Source organism: Theropithecus gelada, chromosome 3 (genome assembly GCF_003255815.1).
Source record: "Theropithecus gelada isolate Dixy chromosome 3, Tgel_1.0, whole genome shotgun sequence".
NCBI lineage: Eukaryota > Metazoa > Chordata > Mammalia > Primates > Cercopithecidae > Theropithecus > Theropithecus gelada.
This window is the reverse complement of record NC_037670.1, coordinates 94,847,609-94,872,766: the sequence shown is the minus strand read 5'-3', so window position 1 is coordinate 94,872,766 and position 25,158 is coordinate 94,847,609. Positions and strand designations below refer to the sequence as shown.

The following is a 25,158-nucleotide window of genomic DNA, read 5'->3' as shown; positions in this document are numbered from 1 at the left end:
GGTAACAAGTAGGAAAAAAACAGTCTGATTTACCACACCACTAAGCTTATTAATCAACAAAACAGTAACACTTTAACTGTAAAATTTTAAGAAACACTATCAAATGTCAATAAAAACTTTTTTTCTAAATCCAAACTCAATCGAAAGGCTTTTACATAAAGTAAACCACCTCATTAGAAGGCAGTTAATAAATAAGGAAGCATCTTCAAGTATAAAATTCAAGGATAACATAAAGAAATTCCAGGATATTATTTAAAGAGCAAAAAGTATTTCCTGGTATCGTCGTAAGAAATATACCTAGAACACAATATATAGAATTCAAATACCACACGCTGAAACTCACTTGCTGGAGAGGTTCATCAATTATATTGGCACCCGTCAATCTTCTATCAATCTTAATAGTCCTGGCTTCCCGTTTCATTTCTTCTAAGCACTTAAAGGAAATCAAAACATCTTACTGAGTAGTTTTCTGATCTAAAATCTCTCTAGTTTAATTCCAGTTGAATACTCAATGTAACATCCCTTCATTATCCTCAAGTGAATAAATAACCTTATTTGAGGTGCTACTACAAGCCAAACACTATTTCTCAAGTTAACAAAACTAGACACTCCCAAAAAAATGATTATCGTCAAAAATTTAATTAAATCAGCAAACATTTAAAATGTGGGAAAACTGCAAATGTACAGGTATGCTGCTGCCATATTTCAATGAAACTTTACAACTATAAAATCAGTGTTTCATGTGAGTCAAACTGTCTTTATTGGACGCTCTCCCTCTTGCCCCTCCCCTTTCCCAGCCCAAAACAGCATACCAGCTGCAAAATAATTTTTAAACAGATTTTATTTAGGGATAGTTTTTGGCAACTTACGAAAATGTATTTCTCTAGTTTTTTGTGTTCAGAAAGATCAGTGGCCTGAAAATTGGGTTAAAGGCAGTGGGAGACTCTTAAAAAAAACAAACCATAAATATATACAATATAGATACAGATATAGACATAGATATCTATATTAAAAATACATGCTTCAAGTTATAATATGAAACCACTGAAATTTTTTCATAAAACATACTTATAAATCATATTTTAGAAATAGAAAATAAAAACCACTGTTTTTATACTATCTATTAAAAATGGATTATAAAGACTTAACCAGTCTTGAATATAATTTATTACTGTAAAGGATCTTAATTCTTAAAATATTTCCTAACCTCTCTATCTACCACTCAAATGAAGTACACTATAAATAGCTAAGAAATGGTTCAAAAAAGGAAAGGTTAATTTCGTAAGACTTATAAGTAAAAAAAAAATACATATGAATATGAGTCCTAAAGGAGAGAAAGGTTTCAGATCATAAAAAAGTTTAAGTATTAAAAAATTTGTTTATCAATATAAAAGTCAATGGAATAGAGTGAAATTCTTTTATTAATGTAAAATAATATTGGACATTATTTACCTCTACATCTCTTGCACCTTAGCATGTAACAGACAAGTTAATAACTGTAAAGAAAGTTGTTATTAGCATCAACTCCAGGCCATTTGCCTCTCTTCATACAAAATGAAACCAACCCAATTCCACAAGCATTGAAGACACTACAAATCTGAAGCCTACGCAATTCCAATTTTATTTATAGAGTATGATACTAAAAAAAAATAAAATAGCACCATTCAAGATGATAAAAATTAGGTCTGAATTATTAAAATTCAGATACTGCATAATCTAATTACAAGCTATATTTTTCAAAGTAATGAAAAGTATCCATTTTTTCCCTCTGGTTCCTCTGCAATTTATTTCATTCAAACCAGAACACTCATTGACATTGTTACAAATCATACGCATGATGCTTTGAAATACTATGATAAGACAGCAGGAAAAATATCCAAAATAAACTAACCAATTTCTATCATTTTCTCAGGTTTGTATTCCCACTTTATAAATCTAACACTAAGAAAGTTTTTAAGATGGCCTTTTAAAATATATTTCCTAAGTATAATTAGACAATCTCACATAAATTTCAGTGAGCACTAGTAAATTATAGGAAAATTTGTCACGCTATATACAGATGATTATTATCATTGCAAAGAACTGGACTTTGAGGTTTTATATTCCCTCAAACTATTTACCTTAGGAACCCCAGTTGATGTTGGAGGAAGAAATGAGTGTTCACACTGTTCTAGGTACTTCTCTGAGTTTGTTTTTCCAAACAGGAGAGTAACCACTAAACCCCTAGAAAAAAAATTTAATCACAAATATAAAAACAAAACTTTCTTATAATTTAATGACTCTACTACCACGTATGTTTTTCAGAGTTCACAGATGGCTTATCATTTACTAAAAAGTCAATTTGTGACTTTGGCAAAGCAAGAAATTGACAGATTGTATTAGGTTCTGAAGTTTAAAACAACTATAAACATTTTGTGAATTACACAATAATACTTTTTAAAGTTTTAATCCAATATATTTCCTAAAGAATCTTGTGACAAGGCCGGGTGTGGTGGCTCGCGCCTGTAATCCCAGCACTTTGGGAGGCCAAGGCAGGCGGATCACAAGGTCAGGAGTTCGAGACCAGTTTGACCAACATGGTGAAACTCTGTCTCTACTGAAAATACAAAAATTAGCCAGGGTGGTGGCACACTACTCGGGAGGCTGAGGCAGGAGAATCGCTTGAACCCAGGAGGTGGAGGTTGCAGTGAGCTGAGATCACGCCACTACACTCGAGCCTGGGTGACAGAGCAAGACTCCGTCTCGAAAACAAAAAAAACTTAAATGACGTTTTTCAAACTTAAGAAAAATCAGGCTGAGCGCAGTGGCTCATGCCTGTAATCCCAGCACCTTGGGAGGTCAAGGCAGGTGAATCATCTGAGGTCAGGAGATCGAGACCATCCTGACCAACATGGTGAAACCCCGTCTCTACTAAAAATACAAAAATTAGCTGGGCGTGGTGACACGCACCTGTAATCCGGGCTACTCAGGAGGCTGAGAGAGGAGAATTGCTTGAACCCAGGAGGCAGAGATTGCAGTGAGCCAAGATCACGCCACTGCACTCCAGCGACAGAGTAAGACTCCGTCTCAAAAACAAAAAAAGGAAAATCAGCCCTTATTAAACAAGTATGCTAGCTAATAACCATGGATAAAGGCAAATGAGATCTAAATATGTAGCTAAATGACCAAATTCTATAGTTCTGTTAACCAATTAAGGTGAGGTATTACATTACTACAACTTGCCAGTATGAATACAGAATAAAAATAAAGGCCATTAGGGGGAAAAAAAAATCTAATCTATGATTTGTTTAAAATAAGGCTGGAATTAAAATATAAATGTATCCCAAAATAAGTTAATTATTTTGAAAAATAATTACAGGATCAAGGAAGATAAATGGTGATTTTGAACTGCTTCACTCTAAGTATTAATTAAATATTATCAATATTTCATAGATTTAAAATTTACCAATAAAGCAAAGTGTTAGAAATCCATCAAAAAACATTTAATCTTATAATGATCTTACAGTAATGTTACAATGATTCAAAGACTGTAATGACAGGAAGGGAACAGTAAGACATTAAATATTATCAGTCTCAACTACTGAAAGGAAGATTCTCAAAGTCCTCCAATTTTTGTGGCTACCTTTCCATGTTTGTTGAGAACAAGGAAAAAGTCAAATCAGTTTATGTCATTAATTCTGTTTTTGTTGTCTGTAAAAGGCTGGTCTCAGAATTACTGCTAAATTTCATCTATCTGTGTTATATCTGGTATTATTATTAAGATTCAAGTTGGCCCTGTATTTCAGTTTTACCTGGTTATTAAGCATATTTACAGACACAATAAAATGTTTATATTAACACTGTGTTATTAAAAACATCATCAAGAAACAGACTGATAAGACATTAACTTTTGCCCACAAGTGTGTGATGACAGGAAGACAAGATAAAGAGCAGTGTGATTTTAAAAGAACCTAAATAGTAGCTTCAGCCGTAAAGTTTAAATAATAATTTAAACTGTAGTTAGGTGCAAGAAATAATTATATAACCCAACTAATATAACAGAATGCCACAAAATAACCATAATGCAATGGGATGAAAGTATCCTACAACAACAAAAATGAAAAATCCCCATGTATTTTTCTTTCCAAAAGTATTCTTTATATTAAAAAATAAGGGGTTAACTTTGACTATAAGCAAAATAGAGACATTATCAACACTTCAGAAGAATAAACTGCAGCACTTAAAAACTTAAGTTTTATTACCAAAACAAAACAAGAGAGGATTCCACAGGCCTACCATGTGACTCTTAATTTTCTCTAAAGAGTTTTTTAGTATCCATTATCCTCTAGTATCCCACCTTATCTTCAAATTTTTACAGAACTTTGTAAGCATCTGCAAGATTTTTTGAAATTATTCCGTGATAAATTACAACATTTAAAAAAGGAACAACAAAGGTTCTCATGACTTTAAAAATGAATAAACTTTGTGCAGGATCTGGGTATATTTAAAGATTTAAAAACTTAAAAAATTAATAAACTGATTTCTCTTTTTCCTAAATCTTATTTGGAGCAGTTGAGTAAAAAAAGAAATAATTATTCACTTACCTACCTTCTAAGGGCTCCTACCTTAGCCTATAAAGCTGCAATATCCTCCCTTGCCAAAGTATTGGGAAATACTCTGAAATCCTTTTCCTTCACTCTAACAAGGGCTAATACAATTAGCGCAATTAGAAGACATTTCTACCTTTCCAAAAAAAAAAAAAAAGTCAAGACAATTTCCTTTCCAATTAATAAATGCAGCCTTGACTCTGAGAAGGAGTGGTGCAACCTTGTCGCTATTCAGCCATGCTGTGGCCTTAACTGTGACTGAGGAGTGTAATTAGGAAACCCATTTGGCTGCAGATCTGTATTATCTTCAATCAGCTTTATCATCAATAAAGATACTCTGAACTCCATTATCAGACTATTATGGCTAAAATAAGTTTAAATGTTTCAGTACACAGTATTATATCTAGGCCATAGATATAAAAATACTAAATCTAACAAAATATAGTTTTATGGAGAGTCTCTAACATAGCTGCTCAATTAAAGAAATTCTCACTTGTTCAAGCATATGCTCCCTATAGAAAGACCATAACATGACTATCAAATCTGTATCCCCAAAAAAGTGACAGATATATTTCGAAGCTAACCCTTCAGTGTCCGATATAGTTTCTCAAGCTACTGTTTATATAAGGTATTCAATTCAGCTAAATCTTCTAAACCTATAGGCTCAAACAACTCCTCCAAATATTTGGGGTCTCAAAAGATTTTTCAGGATGAAATCAGTGTTCATTCCACAACTGATTACATAAATATGTCATATAAACATACATACAAACACATTAACAACAAAATACTCATTTCAACTAAGCTACTTTGGTAACAGTGTCTAAATAACAAACATCCCTTGTCTATATATTTTCTAATATTTCCTTGTAATTCATGTCTGATACCAAACGCTCTGCATACAAAGCTACAATAAATTATGACTGAAACCTCTCTTGTAAAGGTTTATCAACTTAAGGGAAAACATAAACGTACACCAAATAACTACGAAGAGAAAACTGTGAAATCAGGTATCTGAATTTTCTAGACCGAAATGACAACATTCATTAAAGGAAAAAATTAACATTATTGTCTGAAGTCTAATCACAATTTCTATAATGTAAAACTTCATGTGTAGTCTCATTTTAACTTACTTATTATTATTAACATAATGCAAAAGAAAATTTCAAATTTAAAGGAGAAACAACACCAAAAGGAATCTGAAAAATTTTTTAAACTTTACACATTATCACCAAAAAAAAGTTCATACCTTTGGAAATGGACATCTATTATTGAAGGACTACCCATATTTATGATACAAATAATGACAATCACTGTTTTTATTTTTATGGGTATCCTTATTTTTTTAACTTTAGTAAAAGCAATTTATTAAAAATGGCATTCACAAATAAATCATACTCCCATTTCTCATAGTCATTTGTTTCCATTTTAACAAGACATGACACAAGAATTATAAAATTGTAATTGAGTATACTTACCCACCCACAAAGCAGAGGATATAAAATGTCAAATAAAATATTACAAAGGGTCCAAAGGTTATCAGAAAAAGGACAATGCCAAGGCTTCCCCATCCCCATATGGATAGACTGGTCTGAAATAAAGAAAAAATATAAGTAAATAAGTAAATAATTCTCCACATGAATTAGAAAAGAACCAACAAAACTTTAATACAGTTCTAAATTTCTTCTTGTAAACATTTATGGTATTATTTCAGTAACTTTTGAAAATGTAAAGTGTACACTTGAAAATTTATCTCCACAAAACAATATACAAAATTTATATGTATAGAGAGATTTATAGAGCATCTGCAATTACTTTTTAAAAATATCCTAGTGGTAATGCAAAGGTAAGGAACAGAAATAGTTACACAAACTGTTAAATGAAATTCTGGCATGAGAAATACAACAAAGTATGTATAAAAACATCTGTACATTTATATTTGCAAACGTATATATAAAAGGATAAGTAGGCTACAAAGTTATACTTACTTAGAATTAATATTTCATCTTGAAACTAGGTTCCAATATAACTACAGCATAAGGAGACATTTTATTAGAAATTTAAATTTCAAGGTAAGAAATTCTTATCTCATTGAAAATTGTGATATTATTTTACTCAAATTATGTGTAGAAACTCATACAATTATAATTACAAAAGTTCCAACTTCCAGTTACCAAAATTTACTATGAGCTCAACAAAACATCACCAAAAAGTATTCATACATTTAAAAAAAAACCTATTTCACACAGAATTATACTGTTTCAGCCAATAAAAAAATACGCCTTTTATTAAAGGCAAACTGGATTTTGGCAATTTAAGTCATTATGAACAAATACATGTGTTCAATTCAGCAAGTTCCTACATCCATTGGCCTTGCACTGTGAGGTAGTACACAAAGGAAGCATTTGTCCCACTCATGCCATCAAGGAGCATGGAGAAGAATGTCCTATAGGAATGAAACAATTAGATACTGAACCAAAAGAAAATAATAGAAAGCATTATAAGATGCTAAACTGAACAAAATTAACAACCAAAAAACTATAGAACAGACAGTAAGCACTGTGGATTATGAGAGAAAGGAGGGTTTTATTTATTCATTCATTCACTCACCAGTCATTGCTTCCTTTGTGACAAGCACAGCTTAAGGTAGTGGGGATACCACAAGGGATAAAACATATCCTCATAAATCTACATTCTAGTAAGGAGAGAAACACAAGTATACCCTCATAAGTTCACATAGCTTCATAAGTTTACATTCCAAAAGTGGGGAAAAAGAAAATTAAGCAAATATGTAGTTATATCACATGGGGATAAGTGCTATGGAGAAAAATAAAGCAACTGTATAGGGCTAGTCTAAGCAACTCTAAATGATTAGATGACAAATGAACAGAAATCCTGGACAAGATTTATTTAGGGAGACATATAATACTGAGTCTTCCTATCCCAAAATGGTAATTTTCAACTTAATCATATCTTCTTTTATGTCTCTCAGAGTTATACAACTCTTATTCTTTTGTGTTTTATTATCCTTTTTCCACATCTTGGTCACTTTATCTTTTAAACAAAGGACAGAATGCCTGCTAATGAAGTTTCTGCTCTGCCTCCATGTTCTGTCCTCTCTGAATCAGGAGGGAATACTATTTCACCTACAGAAGTGTTCTCTGACTTCCTTCTAAGAGCTGGTAAGTAGGACATAGTTATTTAGAATAAAGTTCAGAGCCACTCAGTTTCTCTAATACTTTGCTGAAGTTCCTAATCCACACTAAAATACGGCATGCCACTCTCTCCTGTCCTGTGCAACTTCCACTGAGAAGTCTGCTGGCAAATGTACTGGAGCATCATTACATGTTTTTTTTCTTTTGCTCTTGCTGCTTTTAGGATCCTTTCTTCTTCATCCTTGACCTTTGAGAGTTTAATTATTAAGTATCTTGAAGTAGTCTTGGTTTAAATCTGCTTGGTGTTCTATAACCTTCTTGTATTTTAATATTGATATCTTTTACTAGTTTTGAGAGGCTCTTTGTTATTGTCTATCTGAATAAATTTTCTACCCCTAACTCTCTCTCTACCTCCTCTTTAAGGACAATAACTCTTAGGTTTGTCCTTTTGAGGCTATTTTCTAGATCTTGTAGTTCTGCCTCGTTCCTTTTTATTCTTTTTTCTCCTCTGTGTATTTTCAATTAGCCTGTCTTCAAGTTCACTCATTCCTTCTTCTGTTTGATCAATTCTGTTAAGAGATTCTGATACATTTGTTAGTAGGTCAACTGCACTTTTCAACTCCAAGATTTTTGCTTGATTCTTTTTAATCTCTTTGTTAAATTTATCTGATAAGATTCTGAATTCCTTCTCTGTATTATCTTGAATTTTCTTGTATTTCCTCAAAACAACTATTTTGATTTTTCCATCCAAAAGGACAAATATCCGTGGTGTCTTATTTAGTTCATTTGGTGAGGTCAGCGTTTTCCTGGATGGTCTTGATGCTTGTGGATGTTCACTGATGTCTGGACATTGAAGAGTTAGGCATTTATTGTAGTCTTTACAGTCTAGGTTTGTCTGTCCCAGTCCTTCTTGGGAAGGCTTTCCAGGTATTCGAAGGAACTTGGGTGTTGTGATCTGTTTCTAGTCACTGTAGCCATATATACATTACGGGCACCTTAAGCCTACTAATGTTGTGGCTCTGAAAGACTTGTAGTGGTATTGCCTTCATGGTCCTAAATAACATGTGGAAGAATTATTTAAATTACCAGGCAGAAACTCTTGTTCTCTTCCCTTACATTCTCCCAAAGAGAGTCTCTCTCTCTCTCTGCTAAGGTGTGTGGAGCTGGGGGAGGGGTGACACAAGCACCCCTGTTGCCATCTCCACTGTGATGGCACTGGATCATACTTGAAGTCAACAAAGCACTGAGTCACACTAGAGGCCTGTGGTAACCATCCCAGTGGTTGGAACCTGAGGCCAGCAAGCCTTGCCACTGTAAAGTGCTTTGGAGTCCTAAGTAAACATGAAAGGCAGGCTAGGCCACAAGAGTGCAAGTCCTGGGCTGTGCTGGGTTCGGAGCCACCACACCACCCAGTGAGACACCAGCTGGGGTGACGAAGGGAGCACTTGCACCACCCTTCCTCCCACCCCAAGTAGTGCAGCTTGCAATTCCGGGAAAGACTCCTTCTCTCTGCTTGAGGAGAGGAGAGGGAAGAGTGAAGAGGACGCTGTCTTGTAACTTGGATACCAGCTTCGCCACAGTAGGACAGGTCACCAGGCAGAGTCCTGAGGCTCCTGTTCCAGGCCCTACCTCCCAGACAGCATTTCTAGACACACCATTGGACAAAAGGGAATCTACTGCTTTGAAGGGAAGGACCTAGTTCCCGCAAGATTGATTATCTGCTGACTAAAGAGCCCTTGGGCCCTGAATAATCAGCAGCAGTAGGTACCCAGGCAGTACTTTCCATGGGCCTTGGGTGAGATTTAGAGACATGCTGGCTTTAGGTGTGACCCAGTACATGTCCAGTTGTGGTAACTATGCGGGGAGACTTCTGCTTGAGAAAAGGAGAGGGAAGAGGGAGGGGACTTTGTGTTGCACCTTAGATACCACCTTTACTATTAGTTGTGTAACCACCACATGCCTTCATTTCCTCACCCATGTGGTTACTGTGGGGAGTAAATGAGTTCACACTCCAATGGTCAATTTTGGCTTAATCACTATTATTATGCAAAGTTAAACAATAAAAAAGTTTTTAAACATTGCCCAAGGTCACACAGCTATAAGGGTAAGATCTGACACTAAGCCAATCTTGACTCTTTAACCCATAAAATTTGTCAGCTGACAATTGTCTTAAAAGTCCTAGTAAGACTCGGTACTGATGGAACGTATCTCTAAATAATAAGAGCTATCTATGACAAACCCACAGCCAATATCATACTGAATGGGCAAAAACTGGAAGCATTCCCTTTGAAAACTGGCACAAGACAGGGATGTCCTCTCTCACCACTCCTATTCAACATAGGGTTGGAAGTTCTGGCCACGGCAATCAGGCAGGAGAAAGAAATAAAGGGTATTCAATTAGGAAAACAGAAGTCAAATTTTCCCTGTTTGCAAATGACGTGATTGTATATTTAGAAAACACCATCGTCTCAGCCCAAAATCTCCTTAAGCTGATAAGCAACTTCAGCAAAGTCTCAGGATACAAAATCAATGTGCAAAAATCACAAGTGTTTCTAGACACCAATAACAGTACAAACAGAGAGCCAAATCATGAGTGAACTCCCATTCACAATTGCTTCAAATGGAATAAAATACCTAGGAATCCAACTTACAATGGATGTGAAGGACCTCTTCAAGGCGAACTACAAATCACTGCTCAATGAAATAAAAGAGGACACAAACAAATGGAAAAACAATCTACGCTCATGGATAGGAAAAATCAATATCGTGAAAATGGCCATACTGCCCACGGTAATTTATATATTCAATGCCATTCCCATCAAGCTACCAATGACTTTCTTCACAGAATTGGAAAAAAACTTCTTTAAAGTTCATATGGAAATAAAAAAGAGCAGCATTGCCAAGACAATCCTAAGCCAAAAGAACAAAGCTGGAGGCATCATGCTACCTGACTTCAAACTATACTACAAGGCTACAGTAACCAAAACAGCATGGTACTGGTACCAAAACAGAGATATAGACCAATGGAACAGAACAGAGTCCTCAGAAATAATACCACACATCTACAACCATCTGATCTTAGACAAACCTGACAAAAACAAGAAATGGGGAAAGGATTCCCTATTTAATAAATGGCACTGGGCAAGCTGGCTAGCCATATGTAGAAAGCTGAAACTGGATCCCTTCCTTACATCTTAGACAAAAATTAATTCAAGATGGATTAGAGACTTAAATGTTAGACCTAAAACCATAAAAACCCTAGAAGAAAACCTAGGCAACACCATTCAGGACATAGGCATGGGCAAGGACTTCACGTCTAAAATACCAAAAGCAATGGCAACAAAAACCAAAATTGACAAACGGGATCTAATTAAACTAAAGAGCTTCTACACAGCAAAAGAAACTACCATCAGAGTGAACAGGCAACCTACAGAATGGGAGAAAATTTTTGCAATCTACTCATCTGACAAAGGGCTAACATCCAGAACCTACAAAGAACTCAAACAAATTTAAAAGAAGAAAACAATCCCACCAAAAAGTGGGCAAAGGATATGAACAGCCACTTCTCAAAAGAAGACATTTATGCAGCCAACAGGCACATAAAAAAATGCTCATCATCACTGGCCATCAGAGAAATGCAAATCAAAACCACAAGATACCATCTCACACCAGTTAGAATGGCGATCATTAAAAAGTCAGGAAACAACAGGTGCTGGAGAGGATGTGGAGAAATAAGAACGCTTTTACACTGTTGGTGGGATTGTAAACTAGTTCAACCATATGGAAAACAGTATGGCGATTCCTCAAGGATCTAGAACTAGAAGTACCATATGACCCAGCCATCCCATTACTGGGTATATACCCAAAGGATTTTAAATCATGCTGCTATAAAGACACATGCACACGTATGTTTATTGCGGCACTATTCACAATAGCAAAGACTTGGAATCAACCCAAATGTCCATCAGTGACAGACTGGATTAAGAAAATGTGGCACATATACACCATGGAATACTATGCAGCCATAAAAAAGGATGACTTTGTGTCCTTTGTAGGGACATGGATGCAGCTGGAAACCATCATTCTTAGCAAACTATAGAACACAAAACCAAACACCGCATGTTCTCACTCATAGGTGGGAACTGAACAATGAGATCACTTGGACTTGGGAAGGGGGACATCACACACCAGGGCCTATCATGGGGAGGGGGGAGGGGGGAGGGATAGCATTGGGAGTTATACCTGATGTAAATGACGAGTTGATGGGTGCTGACGAGTTGATGGGTGCAGCACACCAACATGGCACAAGTATACATATGTAACAAACCTGCACATTATGCACATGTACCCTAGAACTTAAAGTATAATAATAATAAAAACTAAATTAAAAAAAATAAAATTAAATAAATAAATAAATAAATATTAAAAAAAAAAAGAAAATGTGGCAGATATACACCATGGAATACTATGCAGCCATAAAAAGGATGAGTTCATGTCCTTTGTAGGGACATGGATGCAGCTAGAAACCATCATTCTCAGCAAACTATCGCAAGACCAGAAAACCAAACACTGCATGTTCTCACTCATAGGTGGGAAATGAACAATGAGAACACGTGGACACAGGAAGGGGAACATCATACACCAGTGAAGTTCACCTGGTATATTTAAATACATTATATGGCTTAGGGCTGCCAAATAGATATGGCTAAGTAAGTGGGGGGAGCGGGGAGAAATAGCATTAGGAGATATACCTAATGTAAATGACAAGTTAATGGGTGCAGCACACCAACATGGCACATGTATACATATGTAACAAACCTGCCGTGGTGCACATGTACCCTAGAACTTAAAGTATAATAAAATATTAATTAATTAATTTTTAAAAGTCACAGTAAGAAAAAAATGCTAATATAATAAATAAATGCTTTTATTTAAATATTAATCAGCTTAATATGCCTCCCAAGAAAGTAGTCAGAAAACTACCTGCAATAAGTGAATATAATAAATTCCTGGTCTGAAAATCAATTTATCCATGTATCTTCTAAATAAATAACAGAAAAAATTTGAGTTTCAAAGTGTGTCTACTTATTAGCATGCTTAGATAATCTACCTGTATTGGTCTGAACTCAAGGACACAAAAAGACATAAAAAATGACCTCAACTTCCACGATTCTGAAAATTAAGAAATGGCAATGCAAAAAATTACATATGCATCCTGACCATAGAAAGGACGTAGAAATAATTTATCTTGTGATATTTTCTATCTATCAAGGCACACTGACATTTATCTCACTTGATCCTCAAAAGATATTTATGATAGGAAAGGCAGCATAATACAGTACTTAAGAGTCAGAAATCACGGATTCCAGATTGCCACTAACTTTCTGTATAACCTTTGCAAAATCACTAACCCTCTCTTTGATCCAGAATACCCATCAGCACCATGAAGTGGCTGAGTTGTGATATCATCTCTCAAGTCTAGTAGCAGACTGGTTCAGTAACTCTTCACAATCACACAACTAATTCAGTGCTTAATTTCGGCCTAGGTTATCAGTGCTTAATTCAGCTAATTCAGGTGTAGATTATCCTGGTTCATGCAGAGAGTGGGGGTTAAGTGGAAAATGCTGTTTTAGATCAGCTCTTTTATTCCAGCTATCTTAGAACAGGCTGTCAGAACTACCATAGAAAGGAACTTAGACTGTGAGATGAATCTCACTAGAATGGGTCAACCACTCTCCGACTTATATTTAAATACATTATACAGCTTAGGGCTGCCAAGCAGACTGGGCTAAGAATCTTACAGTTGATACTACTTCAGTGCCAACTTGAGTCATAATAATTATATATATAGTTCCACAATAAAAATAAGTAGCCATAAGAAGAGTGGTCTTACAACAAGTACAGACTGTTTTCCTCCCACCTTATTCTTTTTTTTTTTTTAATTTATTTATTATTATATTTTAAGTTGTAGGGTATATGTGCATAACGTGCAGGTTTGTTACATATGTATGCTTGTGCCATGTTGGTGTGCTGCACCCATCAACTCGTCATTTACATCAGGTATAACTCCCAATGCAATCCCTCCCCCCTCCCACCTCCCCATGATAGGCCCCGGTGTGTGATGTTCCCCTTCCTGAGTCCAAGTGATCTCATTGTTCAGTTCCCACCTATGAGTGAGAACATGTGGTGTTTGGTTTTCTGTTCTTGTGATAGTTTGCTAAGAATGATGGTTTCCAGCTGCATCCATGTCCCTACAAAGGACACAAACTCATCCTTTTTTATGGCTGCATAGTATTCCATGGTGTATATGTGCCACATTTTCTTAATCCAGTCTGTCACTGATGGACATTTGGGTTGATTCCAAGTCTTTGCTATTGTGAATAGTGCCGCAATAAACATACGTGTACATGTGTCTTTATAGCAGCATAATTTATAATCCTTTGGGTATATACCCAGTAATGGGATGGCTGGGTCATATGGTACATCTAGTTCTAGATCCTTGAGGAATCGCCATACTGTTTTCCATAATGGTTGAACTAGTTTACAATCCCACCAACAGTGTAAAAGTGTTCCTATTTCTCCACATCCTCTCCAGCACTTGTTGTTTCCTGACTTTTTAATGATTGCCATTCTAACTGGTGTGAGATGGTATCTCATTGTGGTTTTGATTTGCATTTCTCTGATGGCCAGTGATGATGAGCATTTTTTCATCTGTCTGTTGGCTGTATGAATGTCTTCTTTTGAGAAATGTCTGTTCATATCCTTTGCCCACTTTTGGATGGGGTTGTTTGTTTTTTTCTTGTAAATTTGTTTGAGTTCTTTGTAGGTTCTGGATATTAGCCCTTTGTCAGATGAGTAGATTGCAAAAATTTTCTCCCATTCTGTAGGTTGCCTGTTCACTCTGATGGTAGTTTCTTTTGCTGTGCAGAAGCTCTTTAGTTTAATTAGATCCCATTTGTCAATTTTGGCTTTTGCTGCCGTTGCTTTTGGTGTTTTAGACATGAAGTCTTTGCCCATGCCTATGTCCTGAATGGTACTACCTAGGTTTTCCTCTAGGATTTTTATGGTATTAGGTCTAACATTTAAGTCTCTAATCCATCTTGAATTAATTTTCGTATAAGGAGTAAGGAAAGGATCCAGTTTCAGCTTTCTACTTATGGCTAGCCAATTTTCCCAGCACCATTTACTGTCAACATTAGACAGATCAACGAGACAGAAAGTTAACAAGGATATCCAGGAATTGAACTCATCTCTGCAGCAAGCAGACCTAATAGACATCTATAGAACTCTCCACCCCAAATCAACAGAATATACGTTCTTCTCAGCACCACATCATACTTACTCCAAAATTGACCACATAATTGGAAGTAAAGCACTCCTCAGCAAATGTACAAGAACAGAAATTATAACAAACTGTCTCTCAGACCACAGTGCAATCAAACTAGAACTCAGGACTAAGAAACTCAATCAAAACCGCTCAACTACATGGAAGCTGAACAACCTGCTCCTGAATGACTACTGGGTACATCACGAAATGAAGGCAGAAATAAAGATGTTCTTTGAAACCAATGAGAACAAAGATACAACATACCAGAATCTCTGGGACACATTTAAAGCAGTGTGTAGAGGGAAATTTACAGCACTAAATGCCCACAAGAGAAAGCAGGAAAGATCTAAAATTGACACTCTAACATCGCAATTAAAAGAACTAGAGAAGCAAGAGCAAACACATTCCAAAGCTAGCAGAAGGCAAGAAATAACTAAGATCAGAGCAGAACTGAAGGAGATAGAGACACAAAAAACCCTCCAAAAAATCAATGAATCCAGGAGTTGGTTTTTTGAAAAGATCAACAAAATTGACAGACCACTAGCAAGACTAATAAAGAAGAAAAGAGAGAAGAATCAAATCGACGCAATTAAAAATGATAAAGGGGATATCACCACCGACCCCACAGAAATACAAACTACCATCAGAGAATACTATAAACACCTCTATGCAAATAAACTGGAAAATCTAGAAGAAATGGATAATTTCCTGGACACTTACACTCTTCCAAGACTAAACCAGGAAGAAGTTGAATCCCTGAATAGACCAATAGTAGGCTCTGAAATTGAGGCAATAATTAATAACCTACCAACCAAAAAAAGTCCAGGACCAGATGGATTCACAGTTGAATTCTACCAGAGGTACAAGGAGGAGTTGGTACCATTCCTTCTGAAACTATTCCAATCAATAGAAAAAGAGGGAATCCTCCCTAACTCATTTTATGAGGCCAACATCATCCTGATACCAAAGCCTGGCAGAGACACAACAAAAAAAGAGAATTTTAGACCAATATCCCTGATGAACATCGATGCAAAAATCCTCAATAAAATACTGGCAAACCGGATTCAACAACACATCAAAAAGATTATCCACCATGATCAAGTGGGCTTCATCCCTGGGATGCAAGGCTGGTTCAACATTCGCAAATCAATAAACATAATCCAGCATATAAACAGAACCAAAGACAAGAACCACATGATTATCTCAATAGATGCAGAAAAGGCTTTTGACAAAATTCAACAGCCCTTCATGCTAAAAACGCTCAATAAATTCGGTATTGATGGAACGTACCTCAAAATAATAAGAGCTATTTATGACAAACCCACAGCCAATATCATACTGAATGGGCAAAAACTGGAAAAATTCCCTCCCACCTTATTCTATCTACAGTAAGTTGAACATTCTTCTCCAGGTAATTTCAATAGAACACGCTCCTGATGTGGAACCTTGTCCCATTTAACATCAAATAATAATGTAACCAAGGCCAAGTACACAGAAGCTGCTCATTAAGTATGAAAATTACTAACTAGACAAGTGAAATGAGGGAAGGAACAGAAAAAGGAGAGAAAAGGGGGAGACCAAGGGAAGGGGGAAAGGACAGTGAAAAGGCAAAGGACCTTAAAGTGTTCCTCCTCAGTCTCACCTGATGGCTTCAGATACAACGCTGTATACTCCTATGATTAGTTTATGGTGGAGCAACATATGCATGGCTATACGATTAAGAAAAAAATTGCTTTAAATATAAAACTAAGTAATGAGCCTTAATATTCTATTTTATGTGTGGGTATGCGTACATTTAACATAAAAACTACTGTCCTCCAAACCAATTACTTTGGAGGCTTCACATTGATTCTATTGTTACTAGGTGGGTATGTGTTAGGCTTTAATGATACAAAGATGAATGAGGCAGTTTCTGCCACTAATATGCTCAGAAGCTAAAAAGGTAAAATATACATGTAATGATAACATAAGTGTAGTAAATGCCACAATAAAGAGATTCACAAAGTGTTTGGGGAATACAGAAAACATAATGCCTTTAGAGCTTAAATATTTTTGGAACTCCTTTTAAATTGTCTTCAAAAGGCAGTTTTGCAGGTGAACAATAAAAATCAATCTCTTTTATTTATGATTACCCAATTCTTTCCACCAAAATGGTACTACCCAAAACCAGTTACTAACTTTATATGCTAAAGTTTTGGTAATTTCCAAAAACAAAAACTTGAAGTGAACAAATATTCACAAATGTTGAGGCTGCTCAACAGTGTACCAACAGGGAAAGTACTCTTTAAAACTCTTGATTCAAAAGGAGAACATAAAATAACATTTGTTTAGTGAACCTAAGCCCAATGCTCAAGGCTATTTACACTTTTACAGATTTTGTTTGTTTAAAAAGATGGAGTCTCTCACTCTCTTTCAGACTGGAATGCAGTGGTGCCATCACAGCTTAATGCAGTCTCCAACTCCTAGACTCATAGGATCCTCCCACCTCAGCCTCCTGAGTAGCTGGGACTACCAGCATGTACCACTTTACCTTGCCCTGGCATGTCTAAATATATATAAATATTTCATTTATAAATGATAATAAAGAATATGATTCTTATTCTACATATACTAATTTGTGCAGGATAAATGCACTATTCAAGAGTTTCCAAAAAGTAATTTTAAAACCACATATAATCACAAGTACAAGATGATTTTACAAAAGAGGGAGAATGACAGCCAGATGGCACTAGCCATGAATTATAATAAGCTGATACATGGTTAGACTTATCAGTGCCCAAAAGAACAAATGAAAGAGAAAAAAATGTAAAAGTCACAATTCATTCGACATTTAATAAAACATAGAAAAAACTATTTCCACATGATATTAAAATTAACTGCTTAGATTTATCTCATAGCTTTTATGATCCCTAACATTAGTATAAGGAAATAATAGATCAACAACTCTGGTACAGAAAACCTTAAGGGAAACTATAAACATATATAAAATAAGAACCACACAATTTTAAAAAATCATTTGATCAAAATTTTAGTTGATATGGTAAATTCACATGTACTTTATTTAGTTCCAACTATACTCCCACCTCAAAGAAAAAAAAAATCACACCTCCTTTACTCAGGAGGCCTACTCCATAACTTCCTCTCATAATCTGATATGGCTAAAAGGTGGTTAGATCAAGAATCAATGATCAAATTATAGTATCTTGTGACACATTTTTTAATTATAATTTTTTAACTGTGAGATCTAATTGTTATACAAGTAGAATTTATTTCCAGGGAAATCTGTTCCTAAAAGTGAACACACACACTCAAGGAATTATGACTCTTTCCTTCCACAGGGTCAACCAATAGAAGAGCCAAAGGTCAGTTCCAACAATCTCCTTGATGTTTCTATAGAATAAATAGGAGACTTCCTGTAAAAATTCTTTAAACTGATTCAACAAAAATAAATAAATAAATATAAGAGAGCCAGCCCTAACAATCATCCTGTGAGTTCATCTGGTATATTAGCTGTTCAGATTTTGAAAGCCACAGGCTGACAGGAACATTTCCATTCATATTGGTTATGTTCTTGGGGCAAAACACTAAGTATTTTTTGTATTGTGTTTATAATTTTGTACTAAAATATGCCGGACAAAATAATAGAAAAAATCCTCCCTAACAACCATTCCAGTTTCAAGTCCCAGAAACAACAAGACCTCAGCAAATAAGGAGCCAAAAGTGGCAATGATTGATTCACTGCCAGTGCAGTCACTACAGATGGGTCTCAACCCATCTGACTTATATCCTCTATTACTCACTCAATCTCTAAATCTTCTAAGCCCAGGGATTCAGTCTGTCTCCTTTTCCACTATAATTTTCTGTAGCTTCCAGTCAAGTTTTTTCTCTCATCCTAGTATGCAACAGAAACAAGTACATTTCAATACCTCAGAAGGTGATACTAGTTGCTCTTTGTTACAAAGAATATAAGGATTAAGAAAGGTATCAGAAACTGACAATGTTTTATCCGACCAACACAGCATTTTTTAAAATTCTGAGTAAGCATTTAAAAGTCTCTAAAAATCAGGATTTCTGGCTTTTCTTGAAAAATGGAAATACATGGAATCAGGAATCAGTGAAATTGTACACCTGCAAGGCAATAACTAGATAAACCTGAGTTGGCAGCAACATATCCCCTGAAAATGAGCCATGAATGTTTTAGTACTGCCACAGCCCCACACTTGCTATAAAGTTTATCTGATGCTAAGTCCAAGACATGATATAGCAACATAATTTTATTGCTTTTTTGATTAAAGTTGGGAAAGCATACAGGAAATAAAAGGGACCAAGAAAAATTACTACTACTTTGCAAGTATGCCCTTGATTACCTTTAAGTAGAAGAAAGCTTGCAATTCCTAGGGTTCTGTTTTTACCTTCTTATAGTCTTACTAGATATGCAATCCTTGAGTTTTCTAGTCCACTACTTATAACTACCCATATGTACTTGACTTCCAAAACTGTGCCTCCAGCTCAGAAATATCTCCTGAGTTTCAGAAACTTATATTCAACTACATACTGAACACTTCTACCTCAATTTGTCATAAAGATCATAAACTTCTCATGCCCAAAATTAAATTCTCTGAAGATCCCAAATGTTTCCTGTATTCCTTTACTTTTTTAAAAGGAGGCATCAATACCTACCCAATTACTGAGAAGAGAAATTCTAGAGTTGCCTTGGATTACCCTCTTGGAATTTTTCAGCCAATTAAGCTATCAGGGCCTGACTGCCCATTTTATATCTTAAGTATCTTTTGAAACCCTCCCTCCCTCACAGTCAAAGCTTGACACAAAACCTTCATTTTAGCTGCATGACTATATCATTCCTGCTTCTCCCTGTACTCCATCCTCCTTGCTGCCAAAAGGACCTTTGAAAAAGATTCTAAAATACCTGGCTTCTCCATGAGCATGACTTGCTCTCTTGCTTCTGTTCTCTAGGATGGATTACTTTTACTCTCTAACAAAAAATTCTAGCAAGTTCCCCTCAAGAACCAGCTGATTTTGTTATCTTCCATGAAGCAAACCTTCCCTCATAAACATTTCACACTCTTACCAAATATGTTTTTCCTTGTATTCTCTGCTTCCACTGCAAAATTTACAATTCTACAGTAGTTATTCGTGCATATTTACCTCTTCTAAACTAGAAGCTTCTTTCATTCATTCACTAAACATTCACTGAAGTCTATCATGTGCCTAGGATAGCAAGGTTCTGCAATTTCAAAGGTAATTAAAGCATAGTTTTCCTGAACTCAAAAAGCTCACAGTTTTGTAGGAGACAACACACATATAATTACAAAAAATACAGTAAGTAAAATGACATGCTTCAGTTATTATAAGACATTAGGAAGGAATACATCATCTGACTCAGCTAGAAAGGGTGGAGGGAGGTTCAGTCAGAGGAAGCATCTTGGAAAAAGTGACACCTAAGATTAGTCTCCAAGAATTATAAGGATATAGCCAGGTGAAGAACAGAATAACTGATAAAGAGACCATAACATGAGTAGGCACTGAAGCAAGGAACAATGTTCTGTGTGTTAAAAGAAAGCCCTTAAACAAACAAAAGACATAAAGAGACACTTCGCGAAAGAAACAGATGAAGAAAAGCTCAACATCACTAATCATTAGAGAAATGCTAATCAAAAAAAAAAAGTGAGATACCATCTCACGCCAGTCAGAATGCCGATTATTAAAATGTCAAGAAACAACAGATGCTAGCGAGGTTGTGGAGAAAAAGGAACGCTTTACACTGTTGGTGGGACTGTAAATTAGTTCAACCATGTGGAAGACAGTGTGGCAATTCCTCAAAGACTAGAGGCTGAAATACCACTTGACCCAGCAATCCCATTACTGGGTATATATCCAAAGGAATAGAAATCATTCTATTATAAAGATACATGCACATGTATGTTCACTGCAACACTATTCACAGTAGCAAAAATATGGATTCAACCCAAAAGCCCATCAATAATAGACTGGATAAAGAAAATGTGGTACATATACACTGTGGAATACTATGCAGCCATGAAAAGGAACAAGAGAGTAACAAGGTCACATCCTTTGTAGGACCATGGATGGAGCTGGAAGCCATTATTCTCAGCAAACTAATGCAGGAACAAAAAAAAACTGAAGGCTGCATGTTCTCCCTTGTAAGTAGAAGCGGAATGATGAGAACATATGGACACAAAGAGATAAAAAAAATACATACTGGCACCTGTCTGGCAGGTGTGGATGGGAGAAGGGAGAGAATCAGGAAGAAGAGCTAATGGTTGCTGGGCTTAATACCCAGGTGATGTGATGATCTGTGCAGCAAACCACCATGGCACACGCTTACCTATGTAACAAACCTGCACATCCTGCACATGTACCCCTGAACTTAAAATAGAAGTTGAAAAAGAAGACAGATTTGAATAGTATTTAACCTATCTTAAACCATTTAAGTTTTCTACAAATCCACTGATCAAATATAAGAAATTGTTTTAGTAAATATGTCATAGCAATACAATGGCCTCAAATTTAAGGAGACTCAAAACCGAGCCCTACAAACTGACTCCTAGAGCAAAGGTAGAAGACAAAGAGATTTGACCTGTACTTACGTCAATTAAAACCTAACATAACTCCTTCAAAGTACCCAAGACTATTTCAGTGTTGCTATTTCTTTTTGATTATTTTCCTTTTATTTTGTGCAATAAATAGACTGATATTTAATTAGACCTCCAAAATCCCGTAGGTTCTAGGAACATAAACATAATAAGGGAAAAGAAATTCACCTCAGTTTGAATGAAAGGAACAAAACAAAATACAATTCAACAAACCACTGGAAAAATGACAGACAAAACTGGCTGAAAAATCTGTTTCAAAAGATGTACCGAGAGTTCATACCTCAAACAAAATGACTAATTTTTGGCTTTCTTTTTCAACTCAGCACGATCTCAGCATGATGGAGGACAGGGGACATAAAAACACACTGGAGGTATGTACAATGGTGCTGCCACTGTGTAAAACAATAGGCAATTTCTCAAAAAATTAAACACAGAATTATGATATGACCCAGCAATACCATACCTACGTACATACCCCAAATGATTAAAAACAGGTACTCAAACAGAAACATGTACATACATGTTCATAGCAGCACTAATTACAATAGCCAAAAGGAAGAAATGCCCCAAATGTTTATCAGTGAATGAACAAACAAAGTGTAGTATCTACCTATAATTCAGCCATGAAAAGGAGTAACATGCTAGTACATGCTATAATGTGAATGAGCTTAAAAAATTTATGTTAAATGAAAGAAGCCAGAAACAAAGGCCACAGTTTGTATGATTTCATTTATGTAAAATATCCAGAACACGTAAATCCATAGTGACAGAATTCAGACTGGTGATTGCCACAGGCTGGGGGGAAGAGGAAAATGGCTTAATGCATACAGTCTTCTTTTTAGGGTGATAAAAATATTCTGACACTAATTAGAGGTGGTGGTTGCATACCATGGTGAATGTACTCAATACCAATGAATCACTCATTTTTAAATGGCTAATTTTACATTATGTCAATGCTAACTCAACTTCCAAAAAGTTAAAAAAGAAAACAAACAAAACAAAACAAAACAAAACTGGGCCTGTTGTTAGAAGACACGATTTCTAGACCAGGTTCTAGGCTAGCTACTTATCACTGACCTCAGCCATGGTTTCTTCATCTGCAAAACAGTTAAAAACAGATGATATCCAAAGTCCCTCTCATTAACTGTATCTGTAGCACTGAATTTATAAAGAATTGTATCATATAGGAATGTATCTGAAAGACAAAGTGTGAAGTACTAGTTAATGTTCTCAGCAACAGTTTTTCAGGAAAGTCATTAGAAAGCTAAACATAATTGCCGGGCACAGTGGCTCATGCCTATAATCCCAGCACTTTGGGAGACTAAGGCAGGCAGATCACTTGAGGTCAGGAGTTCAAGACCAGCCTGGCCAACATGGTGAAACCCTGTCTCTACCAAAAATACAAAAATTAGTCAGGCATGGTGGTGTATGTCCATAGTCCCAGCTGCTTTGGAGGCTAAGGCAGGAGAATTGCTTGAACCAGGAAGCGGAGGTTGCAGTGAGCCAAGATCACGCCACTGCATTCCAGTCAGGTCAACAGACTGAGACTCTGTCTAAAAAAAAAAAAAAAAAGTTTAACATAATTGCTTCCCATAATGACTTTGCTTAAAAATGGATGTAAGTATTAAAAGATAATGTAATGAAGGCAATGCTGCAGGGAGTACAATATATTGTTTCGATTATTATCTTTAAGCGGTCAAACTATACCTAAGGATAGAAATCAGAGAATCAAAAGTAAATAAGTAGATTTTTTTAAAAAGAGAGAGAGAATCTACAAAAAAAGGCTAGACTAAATAAGTCTTGGGCATTTTCCCCAGTATCAGTTCTTTCAGGCTTTGAGAGATACTCAAGAGTATCATATAGTCGAGGTCACTGAATGTTGGCATTCTATATTTGCAATTAGAGTCAATTCAGGCAGATTTTTTTTCCCAAGATTGTGGATTAGAGGTTTTCAATGTGCCTCAGCCACTTGGAATTAGCAAAACAGTACATAAAGATCAACTCTGAGAGCTTTAATTCAAGAAAGAAAACAGGATTCACCAGAATGCAAAGAACACCCCAGAACCCAGGAAGGAGAAGGTGGGAAGGCAGCTCAAGGGACAGCATTTGGCTGACAAAAGTAAGTGAAGCTCCAGTACATGAAAGGGACAGGCAGTATCCCTCTGTGACTTACGTTTTCCACTAGGGATCTATGCAACCCAGGCCACGGAAGAGCACCCTGTTTCCCCCAAACACTGACACTAAATTGGGAAAAGGCTGAGAGATTGAAACAGGAAAAGACACCAGGAAAAGCTGCAGGCATTTTCCCAGGCATGGGAATAAGAGGAAAATGCCTTTTTTGGGAAAGGAGTCTCTCTGTTGCCCAGGTTGGAGTGCTGTGGCATGATCTCAACTCACTGCAACCTCCTGCCTCCCAGGTTCAAGTGATTCTCCTGCCTCAGCCTCCTGAGTAGCAGGGATTACAGGTGCCCACCACCACACTCAGCTAATTTCAGTATTTCTAATAGAGACAGGGTTTACACCATGTTGGCCAGGCTGGTCTTGAACTTCTAACCTCAAGTCATCTACCTGCTTTGAACTCCCAAAGTGCTGGGATTACAGGCTTCAGCTACCACACCCGGCCAGAGGATGCCATTTTTAATCTGGGCTCATACAAAGTAAGTCACTGTTTGGCTACCTAGCAGCAGCGGCCATTGCAGGCATTTTAGTCTCAGGCCAGAGACTGGAGCACTTGCCCTGGAGTGGGGAAAGGACTCTCACAGCCAGAATTAAGTGGCGAGTGTGGAAAGCACCCAAGCAGCAAGCACTGGTATTAGACTTCCCCATCACAGGACTGGAGCAGCAAGAGACTTGTGAAGCTGAGGTGTCTCCTAGGATGCAAGACTCGCAGCCAGGAACAGCTCTGCGACCTAAAACTGGTCTACTTGTGTCATTGCTGGGCACCCCAGTCCACTTTCGTGGACAGTTCAGGGAGAGTGTCCCACTAGTTCTGAGGAGCGGGAGGGAGGCAGACTCCACTCCCATGGAGATCTAACCCTTGGCATGGACTGCCCCTGAGGAAGAAGGGAAAGCACCCCACCAAAACCCACCTTGGGTCAAAGGAAACACAAGTGTGGTGCCAGCCACAAAAGGAGGGACCACCAAAATCCGGGAATGAACTTGGAGAGGGGGAATCTCTTAACCCCTACCTACTCCCCAGTACACTGTTGCAGAGACAGCAGTGGCTCTTCCCATTGGGGTCCAGGGAACGGGGGCTGAAAGAGGCCATTTCTTAGACTTCTCCAGAAACTTCACCCTCACCAAAGGTGGGGCACTTTTCATGCTTCTCTACCGCCTCCACCTCTGCTAACAGTGAGCATGCGCAGACTTAAGAGCCTACCTGCCAACTCTTAATCTTAAGTACCACCTACTGGACTGCAGCCTGAATCATACCACCAAACAAAAATATGTTGCTA

At 36.6% G+C, this 25,158-nt stretch overlaps 1 protein-coding gene across 8 annotated transcripts in view; it reads right to left on the bottom strand.

Moving 5' to 3' along the window:
- SNX13 (sorting nexin 13) overlaps positions 1-25,158 on the bottom strand; it is a 164,156-nt gene that overhangs the window by 111,539 nt on the left and 27,459 nt on the right. For 7 of the 8 annotated variants that reach the window (XR_003118624.1, XR_003118625.1, XM_025379999.1 and 4 more), the window contains exons 2-4: positions 6,065-6,177; positions 2,121-2,223; positions 344-433 (exon numbers count right to left, since the gene is read on the bottom strand). Coding sequence is in view for 3 of the 8 variants with exons in the window: in XM_025379999.1 (XP_025235784.1) it covers positions 344-433; positions 2,121-2,223; positions 6,065-6,177 (306 nt within the window). In the remaining 5 variants the exon portion in view is untranslated. The remainder of the gene's footprint in view (positions 1-343; positions 434-2,120; positions 2,224-6,064; positions 6,178-25,158) is intronic. The other variant, XM_025379998.1, reaches the window with a different exon arrangement.